Raw genomic sequence first — 13831 nt, 5'->3', positions numbered from 1 at the left:
GCTTTTACTTAAGTCTTAGCCCCTGTTGTTCACTATATAAAAGGCAATTTTTCATCACAACAGGAGCATTTTGCAGACAAGGTATACATAAATGAGAGTTAAAAGTAAAAAATGTTAGAAAGTTCTATGAGTAAGTTAATCCGCATCTTACGTGCTACCAGAGTGTCGAAGAGTTCAGGACCACAATGGCGGGGAGGTGGGAATGAGCGTGTCTGACATTTGTTGATTAAGGCCTCTTGCAGGGCTTTGTGTACTTAACCAAGAGTGTGTAATCTGCTGTGAAATGTCACCAGTTTGTCCTGAATCAAACCTCCTGTGTGTGTTCTGGAACATTTCATAGACTTAACTCGCGAATAGGTTAAAAGAGTAATTTCTATTACTCGTCCGCATGAAAGGATATTACAGCTATTTCTCGGGGGGACAATCCATAATAGATTACTTCCACGTGAAGAGCTTTCATATCGCCAGCGAGGACCCTTCCTCCTCGTGCTAATGAGAAGCTCCAATCTAATTAAGAAATAAATGAGGGCTTATATATCTCCTAATTAAATGTCTTTCTGTGAAACGGGTCAGGTACAGTGGCTGTGTAGCACATTGGATTGCTCATCATTGCTATGTTTTGGCAGGTATTTTTGTGTTGGTTTCATTATAAGGGTCCCCATGTGCTCTCGCTTCACTTTATGCCGTAGCTAAAGAATCCTTGGGAACTTTGCTCATAGCTTTTCATGCAAGGACTGCTGGACTGAATGAGACTCTCTAGCGAACTGCACTAAATCCTCCACTAACTGCAGCTGTGGATATATACAGAACCTTTTAAGCACTGATAGCAGATGGGCTGCATACAAAATAGGTTCATGTCTTTAATGAGCAGATCTTCTAGCTCCTTCAGTTTCATATAACCATCACTTCATTGCACTCTGCTTGCCTGCTTTTCAAATACACAACCAGTCTCAGGTTCCATTTGCATAAAATAAGATTTGTTTGCAGAAGGCTAAGAAAACGATAACCGTTAATGCAGAAAAGGTATTTGGACTCAAACATTGCATTAAAATCTAAATGGAGACTGTCCCATTTATTTCAAGGGATGCTTGCAGTGCCCTTTACTTTACTGGCATGCCAGGGAGGGATGCTCATAGGCAAATATTATTAGGCAGACCCAAATGCACAGCATTCTAGCTTCTTGCACCCCTCTAACTTTTTTTATTTGGGGCCCTTTAGAAGGTGGGGACTCTGGCTAAGTGCCTGGTTTGTCCTTCTTTAAAACTGACCCTGAATCCTGGGGACCTTTTCCACATACTTACCAAACTACTAAAAGGAATGGAAGAACTCCGCTATGAGGAGAGATTAGCTGAACTGAATCTATTCTGACTTGAGAAGAGACGTATAAGGGGGATATGATCACCCTGTATAAATATATAAATGGTCCATATAGAGAACTCCCTTCCCCATTATTCACTTTGAGAGCATTACTAAGGACAAGGGGGAACTCTTTGTGTCTGGAGAAAAAGAAGTTTAAGCTCCGGATAAGGAAGGGATTCTTCACTGTAAGGTCTGTGAAAATGTGGAATCGGCTCCCTTAGGAAGGAGTTTCAGCAAGTTTTATAGATTGCTTTAAGAAAAAGCTGGATGATTTCTAGAAGCACAGAACATAACTGGGGATTAAGGCTTTATAGAAAAAATAACAGTGACTATTGATCCAGGGAACATCTGATTGCCTCATGGAATCGGGAAGGAATTTTTTTTTTTCCCTTGTTGGAGCAAATTGTACCAGGGGTTTTGTTTTTTGTTTTTTTTTACTTCCTCTGGACCAACTATGTCCATAGGGTTTTATATCTGGGATATGTTTATTTCTCTAGTGGTTGAACTTGATGGTCTTTTTTTCAACTGGACCTATTATGTAACTATGTAACATACAATGATCATTTAAGATTATCTTTAGAGTTTGTAATGATGGCCCCTAATGCTGTTATGGTAATCATTAGTTATCCAGCGTGTTGGATTACAAATAACTGATGTTATATGTCATTAATGGCTCCCTTGCTGTACTGTTGTATAATTATGTAGTTGGGGTGTTTCCTGCACAAACCTTCCTCCAGCCCCTCTCCGTAGAACAGAACAGGCTACTTGGAACAGTGAAAAGTATCCTGCCTGTACAGCCATGCTTCCTAAACTGTCACCAAAAATATTACTAACAATTATTTGGGCAACAAGTGCAATGTTTACTGAGCAATACCTTTTTGATAGCAGTGAGAAACATCAGTGCCAACACTTTTATGCATCTCACTTTCTTTAATGTTTTTTTATTAAATTGCAAAAAACCTGCAGTTAATTTTTTTAATCTGCTTTGTGTTGGAAATGACTGAACTAAAGAGGCTACCAAACTCCTAACTAAAGGGGTTAGAGTAGGACCAGTACACTGTATGGGCAGAAATACCTAAGGAAGGTGATTGTGTTCTGCATGCATTTTAGAACTTGTTTTTTTTTAACCATTTTAAAGTATCTTACTGTAACATCCTCCTCTCCTTTATTCTGCTAACCCGACTCTCACCTCTACAATCTATTATGAATGCTGCAGCCAGACTCATCCATCCTTCCCACCGCTCCTCTTCTGCTGCATCTCTTTGTAGTTCTCTTCATTGGCTTCCATTTCACCTGAGAATCAAATTCAAGCTCCTGTGCTTTGCCTTTAAATCCCTCCACAGTTCTTGTCCCACTTACCTTTCTGCCCTGATAAAACAAAAATACTCCCCCGGCCGCTCTCTCCACTCCTTCAATGACTTACTAATGTTTTCCTTACTCATAACCTCATCACACGCACAGCTCCCAGACTTTTCGTAAAAAGTCCTAATCTTCCTAATCTTATTCGGCTTGCTCCTACTTTCTGCTCATTTAAAGGAACACTCAAAACCCATTTTTTCAAACTTGCCTATCTGTTTTCTTCTGTCTCTTAAAACCTGCACTACTTCCCACTATTCCATTTCCCCCTCCTATTGTGTGATAGTTCCTCAACTTCTATATTGTAAGCCCTTCAGGGCAGGATCCTCTCCTCCTCCTGTGTCACTGTCTATATTTGTCTGTTATTTGCAACCCCTATTTAATGTACAGTGCTGCGTAATATGTTGGTGCTATATAAATCCTGTTTATTATTATTATTATTATTATTATTATTATTGATAATAATAATACCAATCTTTTTACTACTGTAGCAGGGATCTGCCAAATAAATACACTCCTTGATTGCTATGCCCCACTCGCAGCCTTTGCTGCAAGTTATTCTACAGATATGGAATAGCTGACGGACTGGGAAATGGTGTTTACAGATAAGGGTTCCTCCGGTGATTAAAGCCCAATGCTTTCTATGTGTGTAATTGCATTTAAAATTACCCCATTTTCCCCCCACACCAACCCTATTGTGTTCTTCCTGTTTTCATTAAATCATTCAGCACATCGGGAAAACTCAATGGACTGTGTGTATGAACAGAAAACATCCCATATTATATTCTAATTACAGATGCAACGGATTTACAGATCCATCTTTTTGGGACTCCTACTCCTTTTTTTTTTTTCTTCTTTAATGTGTTTATATGCATCATTTATTTGTAATGCATTGCATCAGATAATGGCCCTGAATTGAAATCCTAAAGCTCCAGATGTGGATCACCTTTAGTTGTCCTTGTCTGCTCTGATCTGCTTCTGCTGTATGATAATTTGTCCACCGCTCCCTATTCACCGTCCCATTTACACCTTGAGCAGCGGTGGATAAAGTGTGTGCTGCTTAATATTTGATTGGCATCTGTCAAAGCGTATATGGCGCTTCTGCTCTTGTCACAGCAGGATGTAATTTGCAACTGCAGCGTTTCTTCAATCCCACACAGCTGTGCGTAGACTTCATACCGTTATGGAGAGCATTATTCTTTTATAGCTTTGTAATTTAAAGAAAGAAATGTATTCTCAGCCTAATATCTCAAATATTACACTGTGCCCCAAGGCTCAACCCAGAATTGTTTTTTTTAGCTTGATGCAAAAAAATTGTCGGGTTAGGGGTTCGAGTAGGACCAGTACTTTATACACCGTATGGGTGAAATTACCTATGGAAAGTGATTGTGTTCCGCATACATTTTAAGTTATATATTAGCATGTTTTTTTCCTTTAACAAGTTCTCTATATATCTCAAATATTATTCCTCAACCCAGAATTTTTTTATTAAGCTGGGTGGGGGAAAAATTGTAGGCGGGTGGTGGCCCCTGTATTGTAACCACTCAAAAACAGCCGGTGGCTGCTGAAAAGTGCCGGGTGCGCTCAGCTAAAAGATGCTGGGGAGATCACTGGTGTCCACTTAGGACCGGGTTCACAACTTTCCATGTGCGTTCCTTTGCATTTTCATGCTTTTTGCTTTTTTGGTTCTGTCATCCAATGAAAGCAAAGGTTGCAAGTTGAGGGTCTGGTGGTCATGCTGCAATTTAAGGCACATTTACCAGTGCCTATTCACACATGTAAAGATGTGAAGGGTGGGGGGCTTGGTGTATCAAATTATATGTTTTTGGCAACCTGCTGTGACCCCACACAGACATAATTTAGTAGAGAACGTTGCTTTTTGTAATTGCTAGTCATAAGATGTGTATGGGGTAAAATGTGCTTTCATCTGCCAGCAGCAAGTTTGTTAAATGCAGATAAGCATTTCATAAAAGCTAAACCATAACAAATACCAGTGTTTTCCTTAAGAACTTATTTTTATCTTGCTTTGGAAAAATATGTTGTTCCCATTTCTAGTTTTTATGTTTACAGTTAGGGACACATCTAGAAAAAGCTTTCCTACCTAAAATGTACCTTTCACCCTTTAAATGAACTTCTCACCCTTGAAACTATTTTGTATTCTACACAGGTGCCATGTGATTTGGAACATTGGGCCTGGTTTATTAAAGTTCTATTAAAGGCTGGAGAGGATACACTTTCATCAGTGAAGCTGGGTGATCCAGCAAGCCTGGGATGGATTTCATCAGTCATTTGCTATTTGCTAGCAAATGTTTTAAATCCTGGAGCAGATCCATTCCAGGTTTGCTGGATCACCCAGCTTCACTGATTAAAGTGTATCCTCTACAGCAGGGGTCTGCAGAGTTTTATGGCCACTAGGCCATTTATGGGGTGGACGGGAGCACACTAGGCCAGACCCGGCCACCTCCAGGGAACGCCCCCTGAAGTGAAATCTCTCTCCTTCGTATGCATTGTTGAGGAGAGGGATTTACCTTCAGGGAGCTTTCCCTATTTACTGTACCGGTTGAAGTATCAATGCCGGCTGCGGTAAATAGGGGAGCAACTGCAAGGGGGCGGCATCAGAGCTCCGGAGGCTTCTGCTCTGGTAGTTCCTAACGCCCCCTGGCCGATCTGGCGGCAACCCGCGGGTCCGGAGGGCCGTTTGGCTTCCAGGGGGCGTTTGGCCGGAACGAACTACCGGTTAAGCCATATCTGGCCTAAAGGCCGCGGTTTGCCGACCCCTGCTCTACAGCCTTGGAGAGCTTTAATAAATCAGGCCCGTTATCTGAAATGACCTACCACATATTGAGAACCTTCACTGTGTGTCGGTGACATACTTCTTCTTAAAGAATAATTTATTTGTATGGTGAATGGTCCTATACCAGGGTCACGGTGACCAGATGTCAAGTTGCTGCTCTGTCAAGTTATTTCTTCTTTTTGTTAGAACTCTGAATGATCAATGTAAGGTTTTGTGTACAGATCTGCACAGTAGATATGTGGTTCAAAGTAAGGAGTATGCCATGGTTCATGTAACTTCAATCGGGATTGTGCAGAGCGTGGTAATGCATAACCACTCATTGTGGTCAATCAGCCGGTAATGTCATCATATCAATAAAAGCTGATTGGCTGCTGTTGGTTATCCCCCTCCCCCCCCATTTTGAATGTTTTTTGTCCCATCACATTAGCAGATGTTTTACAAAATTTAAGAGTGCCAGTTTAGAATTTACAGATTAAAAGAGTTTTATTAGAAGTGGGTCTGGGCTTGGGCAACATTTGTTTTCACATAGTCCAGAACTCAACCCAAAATTTTTTTTAAGCTGGGTGGGAAGAAATTGTGTCATTTGAAACCGTCACTACTTCCCACCACTACATATCTCCCCTCCTATTGTATGCTAATTCCTCTACGTACTAGATTGTAAGCTCTTCGGGGCAGGGTCCTCTCCTCCTGTGTAACTGTCTGTCATTTGCAACCCCTATTTAATGTGTCCTGCGCTATGTAATATGTTGGCACTATATAAAGATTATGAATATTAATAGATTATTGATAATTAATGATAATTAATAGATTATTATTATTATTAATAATAATAATAATAATAATAGGCGAGTGGAAGCCCCTAAATTGTTACCAATTTCATCAGTAACCACCCAAAAACCGCTAGAAGGGGCTTGTGAGAACACTGTAGCATCTGCAAAATAAATTTTTCGGTTGCTGTTTTGCACCGGACTGTTGTGCCACATTCTGTCGCACCTTAGTGTTGGTGTCAGTACAATCCAGTAATCCTAACCCTCTAAAAGAATCCTGATTGGCTAAAAGTTAGTGTACCTAGGCACTATGACATGAAAGCAAGTGTTCTGCTACTTGTAATCAAGAATTAGATGCTAGCCAAAAAGCATTTTCTGAAATGTTTTACAGTAAAAGGCTCATTGATTCTGTAGAGGGCAGCCTGGTGGCTAGCAATCACCTTGAAGCACTAGGGTCCCAGGTTCTAATCTTAGTCAGGATAAAAGTTTGTATGTTCTCCCATTGTTTGCAAAGTTTTCCTCCAGACACTTCATTTTCCCCCCACATCCCAAAAAAATTAAAACGTTTTGGAAAGCTAATTGACTTTCTCCTAATTTGCCTTACTATGACTGTGGTAGGAAAATTAGATTGTGGGCTCCTCTAAGAGACAGTTACATGACTAAAGACTCTGTAAAGTGCTGTGTAATATTTCAACACTTTATAGATTATATTGAAATATATTCAGTCGCAGTGTTTTTAGTTTTGTGTTTCCTCTTTTCTTAGATTGCTCTCTGCAAACAAAGCCACGCATTAGCCATTACCAAAACTGATCATTGCTCTCATATAGCAAATTTACGCTATTACTAAATATTGGCTACAGTTAGAATGTAGTATAGCAAAAATGGTCCTGATTTATTAACGCTCTCAAAGGCTGGAAAGGATACACTTTCATCAGTGAAGTTGGGTGATTCAGCAAACCTGGAATGGATTTCTAGCAAATGTTTTTGAATCCATTCCAGGTTTGCTGGATTGCCCAGCTTTACTGATGGAAGTGTATCCTCTGTAGCCTTGGAGAACTTTTTTGAATCGGGCCCAATGTGTGCAGATAAGGTACATCATTAAAGCAGTCTGTCAATGTAGACCATCAATGTTGTACAGCAGAATCTTAGGTAATGGTTGTCCACTTTTGTCTTTCTGCAGTTTGTGAAGAAGGCTTTTTCCTCCATCAGAAGACATGTGTGAAGATTTGTCCTCCTGGATTCACAGCCAGTGTACAGACCATCCAGTACACACTAGAGAACAGCTTTGAGCCTCTCCTGGCAAATGTTTGCATGCCCTGCCATCCCTCCTGTTCTACCTGCAAAGGAACCACTGCAAATGACTGCCTCAGCTGCCCAGCTCACTCACACTACAACGTGCTGGACCTTTCCTGTTCTCATCAGGTTCAGATCAGCAGAGAATCGCCACCACTAAAAGAGGTCATACATGAAATGAAAAAGGGTTCCTCAAACTTACCGGTCGTCGTGGCCGCCCTGAGCTGCATCATGATAGTCGTCATCTTTGTGAGTGTCTTCTTATTCCTCCAGGTGCGTTCTGGGGTCATCCTAGGAAGGAAGAAGTTGTACATGTTGGACAGTGGGATCATCTCTTATAAGGGGATTCCATCAGAAATGTGGCATGAAGAAGGATTCTCAGAGTCTGAAGTAGAGGAGTTTGATGCTCACAATGAAAGAACTGCTTTTATAAAGCAACAGAGTGCCCTTTGATGACTATTCTGTGACATCTCCTCAAAACATCTTGTCATCACAAAAAACTCAGTTTAGGTTTCCTTTTAACACTGGACCAGTCCATGTGGATACTGACCTCGACACCAGTGTCATGATTCCATCCAGTGCTCTGGCTAATGCCCAGGAGATCTCAAAAACTTTTTTTGTTTTGTCTTTGTTTTTCTTTTTATTGATCATTTTGCATCTTCACAGATTTTTTTTTCTTTTTTATTTAAACTATAGTGCCTCTTGATCTCCATTTTTCTTGCCTGCTAAAGTGGTCAGTTACCCCTTTCAGTGATTGATTATCCATAGGTAGGGTGTGGGGTATATAGTTGTACGCAGTCTGCCCAGCACACAGGAACTCTACAAAACAAATTGCGGTGCGGACAGGAAGCTCCTTGTGGGTTTTATACCGGTTTGCAAAGATTCATTGCTAGATGATACATCAGCATCAGGGAGCCAGGCTGGTAAATGTAGAGAACCAAGGTCATGTCTAATGCACTAATAAGGTTGTCTGCCTAGGCCTAGCTAAGATCTCAGCTGACAACATGTAGAATGATAATGTGCTGTGAAGAGAGAAATGCACTGGAGCAGATTGTTAGTCACGTACACATTACACTTGTAGGGAAATACACAATTTTTTTTACTGTCTGCATACAATACACTGGCAGGGCCAGTTAAACAGCTCAGTGCAGTGTATTGTGGTTGTCACTAAGTAGTTTGCTATTTTTCATATACTTTGGCAGGGTATGTATTTATTTATTTATCCATTCAATAATTATAACTTATCACTTTTGTCATGTTAAGGTGCCCATGTACAGGTTGTTTTGGCAGATATCTGTCAATGATTACCCTGTAGATGCTGCAGATTCTGCAAACCTCTGATGAGCAGCCGTGGGTAAGAAACAGCCAATATGGTTGATCTTGCACCCCAGAAGTATGGCTGAAATATCTGGACCCCTCAAACTTGGTCTTTAGCAGATTGTAGCCATCTGTGGTCATCCAGTAATTGTAGACGGCCATAACTTGTGGTATCCTGATATTAAAGGGTGTCACAGTCTCACCTGATTACAAAATATTTCTCTCTGAGTGAATCTGCCGATTTCATTTTTTCTTTTGAAAAGGTTCTGGGCTTAGTATAAGTTGGAGCATATCCTCTTGACTCTCTCTCTGAATTAACTTTGTTTTGTAATCCTGTATCTTCCATTGGCTATGTTCTTTGTTCTAGAATATCTGCTTTCACTTCATTCACGTGGTTATTTCCTACTATGGATTTGTTAAACATACCAGACCTCAGCTAGCACATGTCCTAATGGGAACCAGTCATGGTGGGCTTACTTTTTCCACGGACTGAAGCTGAAGAGTCAGGTTTACTGAAATTTGCACATTTTTATTATGACCGAATATTCCTACACAAAGCAAATTCTAAATCTTTTTAAAGGCCTGTATTGCCACAGTCACACATTTTAGCATATTTTCTACTTGATATCTTTGAGGTTGGTCACACACATTACAATATTTTAACTTTTAGTTAACAGAATAGCCCCTTACATGTGAATTGTGCACTGTTCACAAAAATGTGCCACCATCACATGAATATGATTTTTAAAATATTTGGTGGAATAAAAGTTGTGGCCTACCATTTGTCTATAGGTTTCCAGTGTTCTCCCCAGCCCCTTTTAGCCGGGCAAACCATCCAGCACTCTTCAGTAACCACCGGCTGTGTTTGGGTGGTGACTGAGGAGTTGGGTCACAATACAGGGGCTGCCGCCCCCCCCGCATACAATTTCTACCCACCCTGCTTAAAAAAAAAATTCTGGATTCGACACTGGTATCTATAATAACCTTTTAAACTCAAAATATGCAATAAACTACATAGTAATCCAATGTTTAATAGGAAAACGTTTGCCTTTTGTTGAGATGACCAGGAACAAAGTAACAACTTTTCCAAATATCAAAGGGCTCTGAACTTTGTCATTACTTTTGTTTTTGCATATCTTCCCAGCACTAGGGCAAGCATTGTTTGTTCTGGTTAATCATTGTTTTATAAGAGAGAACATTCTGTGCTTCTGCTATTGCAAAGCTTTATCACAGCAATTATTTTGTATATTTTAGCTTTGCTCAGAACGAGATTGTAAGTCACATACATCATTTTTTTTTTTTTTTTTGCCTTTTAGTCAAAATCAAGCAATTTGAGCTCCAGTTTTCTCTTTTAGACATTGCCCACACTAATTGTGCTTTGCACTATATGCTGTTATTAAGCGTTTACTTGTCTATGTCCCTGCGAGTTCTATCTAGCTGAATGGGAAACACCTGGCCTAAATTATGATACCGAGTTCACAGAGTAGGAACTCAAATTTCCTGTTCTTTTAGCATGGACATTTATAGCTCAATATACTCTAAGCCAGGGGTGTCAAACTTAAATACCGAAATTAAAAACTTAGACCAAGGTGCGGGGCCAACCTTAAAAATTATTAAAAAACAAATTATTTCCATTAGAAAAAAACAGGACCACGGAGGAAGGCAAGCCATAAAATTGAATTAATTTATCTCCATCGCATGAAAATTAATACTTTTTTCATTTATGCTTGCTTCTAATTGAGAATAATAATTGTTTTATTTTGCCAGAGGAAGCGGGATAACAAAAAATGTACTGCAGTCTTCTGGTGGTATATTATAGTGGTGGCTACAACAATACAATAATTAAAATAGCAGTACCTTTATAATTCCTGATAATAATAATCCTGATTATGGAGTTTACCTGTCAGTATAAACTCTGTGGGGTCCACACATAGGCTGCTGTTCAATAGACACTTGCGTTTATAAAATGTGGGGCCACACATAGGCAGAGAGGCCGCTGGTCTAGAGACACGAGTGATGCCGGGATTGTAGTAGAAGCATTGTACTGCCTCTATAAAACAGCAGATTAATATGAATTGCAGCTGTCCCACCGTTACTACAGATTGCAGTAGCGGCAGGACAGCTGCAATTCACATTAGGAATTCTTTTGGGGGCCAGAAAAAGGATGTGATGGGCCAGATTTGGCCCGCGGGCCAGAGTTTGACTCCCCTGCTATAGAGTTTGAGGCAATGTCTCCAGTTTCCATGCCATTATACAGACTTTTTCTGACATGTGCATGACTTGTACTGTTTGGGGTATTGAAAAGATTATGATTGTTGATCTATGGTATATAAGACCTGTTTTATATTGTGGAGCTACAGCTAAAAATCTCTGCTTCTGCAGGCTGGGAACTGAGTTTTTTTACAAAACAATCTTGCCTTTACTCAACATGCCTTTTGGCTGTTTAATACATATTTCATGTCCCTATCACTACCTATGAGGCTGTAATGTCGGGTTGCCTCTCTTCATCTCTGCTTAATCAGTGAACACGTTAAATCAAACCAAAGGTGCTTACCGAGCCATATAATTCCTTTATAAATCGTAGCTTGCAAATTGCCCGTTTGGTTGTATTAGTAACTTTCTCATTCTAACTTCATAATTTGCAACAACCTGCCATTTCCATTTCTCCCAGCTATAGCCCAATGTCAGTCTGTGGAGTTTACTTCATAACTTTTCCTAAAACATTACCTTCATAACTGACCTTATCAGAGTTAGTTGTATTGTATGTTAATAGGTGGTAGAGCCTGCAGGGATTAGATGGTCATAGACCATAGACCATGAGATATGAGAAAGCATATGCTGCCAGGATTCAAGAGTCCTTCGGCATTGGTGTTCGAGCACCCCAGAGCTGGCACATCCTCATTGTGTTACCATTGGTGTTTAACCTGTGGAACAGTAAGACACAGGCATGATGTAGACAATCATTGCAGCCTAAACGAGGGACAACACCGACAACGTGTCCAATTACATCTTTCATACAAGAGCTTTAGCTGGCAGTCCTCCGTTCTACCAAAAAATTTAGATGTGACCTGACTTGGCTGAATACAGCAGAATTAGGAGACCATTATCTAACAGCTATGAGCAGATCTGTAAGGGTTTGACGTAGCTTAAGGTTTTCCTCATTTTATCAAATGTTGAAGGACAATAGATTTAGTGGGCTGCTACATAGATTTATGCCTCAACATTTCCAATAGGCCCCTAGGTTGTCCCAAAATACTAAGCTGATTCATGATGAGATCTTCGGTCTCACCGTGTTAAAACTGTAGGATTGTGATTCTGCAGATGAGCACAGCAGTCTCTCTATAAAGAGTCTGAACATGGGATCCTGTTTTTATGAAAGATAAAACTAATGTATAACTCCAACTCCCTGTTAACCACAGCTCTGCTCATAGTTTGAGTCTGTCTGCTTTAGAAGTCAACAATGAATGCTGCTATGCAATACCAACGGTAGCAATGTGATTGGCATTGTTACAGAGCATTGTATATTCACAAATCTTATGTAATGCATCTATCAGCACAGTGTCTGATCAGACACGCCTAAAGTTTCTCCTTCATACGTAGTATGGAGCATTGGATCACAGTGCATCAATTACATTAAGATTTGTTTTATGGGAAACTACCAAACGCAAGCATTCTAGGTAATAGATACTTTAACTGTATTTAAACCAAACTATTAGGCAATAAGAAACCCACCACCAAGAAGGAGAATCTGAGTGTGAAAGTAAAATAATGTACAAGGAAATATGAGTCTATATATAAGCCCTCCTACGAGGAAATTCTGAGGCTCAAATGAAACCCGCCTACAAGGAAATAGGCTGTAGGAGAACCCTCCTATGAGGGGAATCTGAGGTTAAAATAAACCAACCTATAAGGAAATATGAGACTGTGAACCTGCATAGGAGAAAAATTTGAGGCTGTATGTAAACCCACCTACAAGGAGAATATAAGGTTAAGCGTAAACCCAGCTTATGAGTAAATATGGGACAATATTTTGCATTGATGAAAGGAAAAAAAAACTAGGTCATTGTTTTTGCCAGCTGAAGCAGGACATGTTTTTCTTTTTTTCGAAATAAAGCTTTAATGGCTGTAAGGGAACTCAATATTGTGCATTACGGGAAGTATTAGATGTGATAAAGGAAGGTAACTGTTTCATATTTTGATGGATGTATTTTATCAAGATTGGTTGGTTCTAGTGGCACAATTGGTAATTTTCTGAGCGACTGAGATAAGATCAGCTACCAACAAAGTCTGCTGATGAAGGGTAAGTTAGCCAACCATTGTGCAACACTACAGCGAGTGTATCTACCTAATTCACATTAAAACAAAAGTTTTTAATAAATTAAGTGTACCTACAACTAGCCAAGTTTTGTTTTGAAGCTGAAGTGGGTGGAGGGAAATTTATCTAGCTGGAACAATCACTTCGAAAAAAAAATCAATACAAAAGCCAATACACCAATAGAGTCACCTATAGTACAGATGTTCTGCTGCTCAGGTGCACTAATCAAAATTGATACTACCTGTGGGTTCTATCATTTTCACAGGTATGTCTTCTCTGTTTAGTGTGTAGCATATTTACCTAACGATGTGTAGTATGAGAGCTATAACAAAGGTTTTGAAGTTCAAAGGAAAGGCATTTTGAGAACTAAAGGTTCCCCCTTCATCAGGCCTTAAAGTGCTGGTTTTGTGGACTCCTATATGAACTGGGTGAAATCAATTTTGGAAATCAATGGCTGATTTACTTAGGGGAGCCAATGGCAACTAATCATGAGATAGCTGACAATCAACTGTAGAAGCACTCTTGAAGAAAATGATCCAAATTATCATTGAGTTAACTTTTACCCCCCTCAATTTATAGGAGTCCAATAAAACCAGTAATATAAGCATTGATAAAAGGTGAATCTTGTAG

At 39.8% G+C, this 13831-nt stretch overlaps 1 protein-coding gene across 1 annotated transcript in view; it reads left to right on the top strand.

The window, feature by feature from the left end:
• The window catches only part of FURIN (furin, paired basic amino acid cleaving enzyme), a gene marked incomplete in the record, with an annotated part of 160242 nt that extends 150330 nt beyond the window's left edge, over nt 1-9912 (top strand). Inside the window, 1 exon segment of the mRNA XM_072399139.1 lies at nt 7457-9912. Coding sequence (XP_072255240.1) covers nt 7457-8022 — 566 coding nt within the window.
• Nucleotides 9913-13831: the final 3919 nt, after the last annotated feature.

This window comes from Pyxicephalus adspersus, chromosome 2 (assembly GCF_032062135.1).
Source record: "Pyxicephalus adspersus chromosome 2, UCB_Pads_2.0, whole genome shotgun sequence".
Classification (NCBI taxonomy): Eukaryota; Metazoa; Chordata; class Amphibia; order Anura; family Pyxicephalidae; genus Pyxicephalus; species Pyxicephalus adspersus.
The sequence above is the reverse complement of the archived record's forward strand: the minus strand, read 5'-3'. Positions and strand labels throughout refer to the sequence as shown.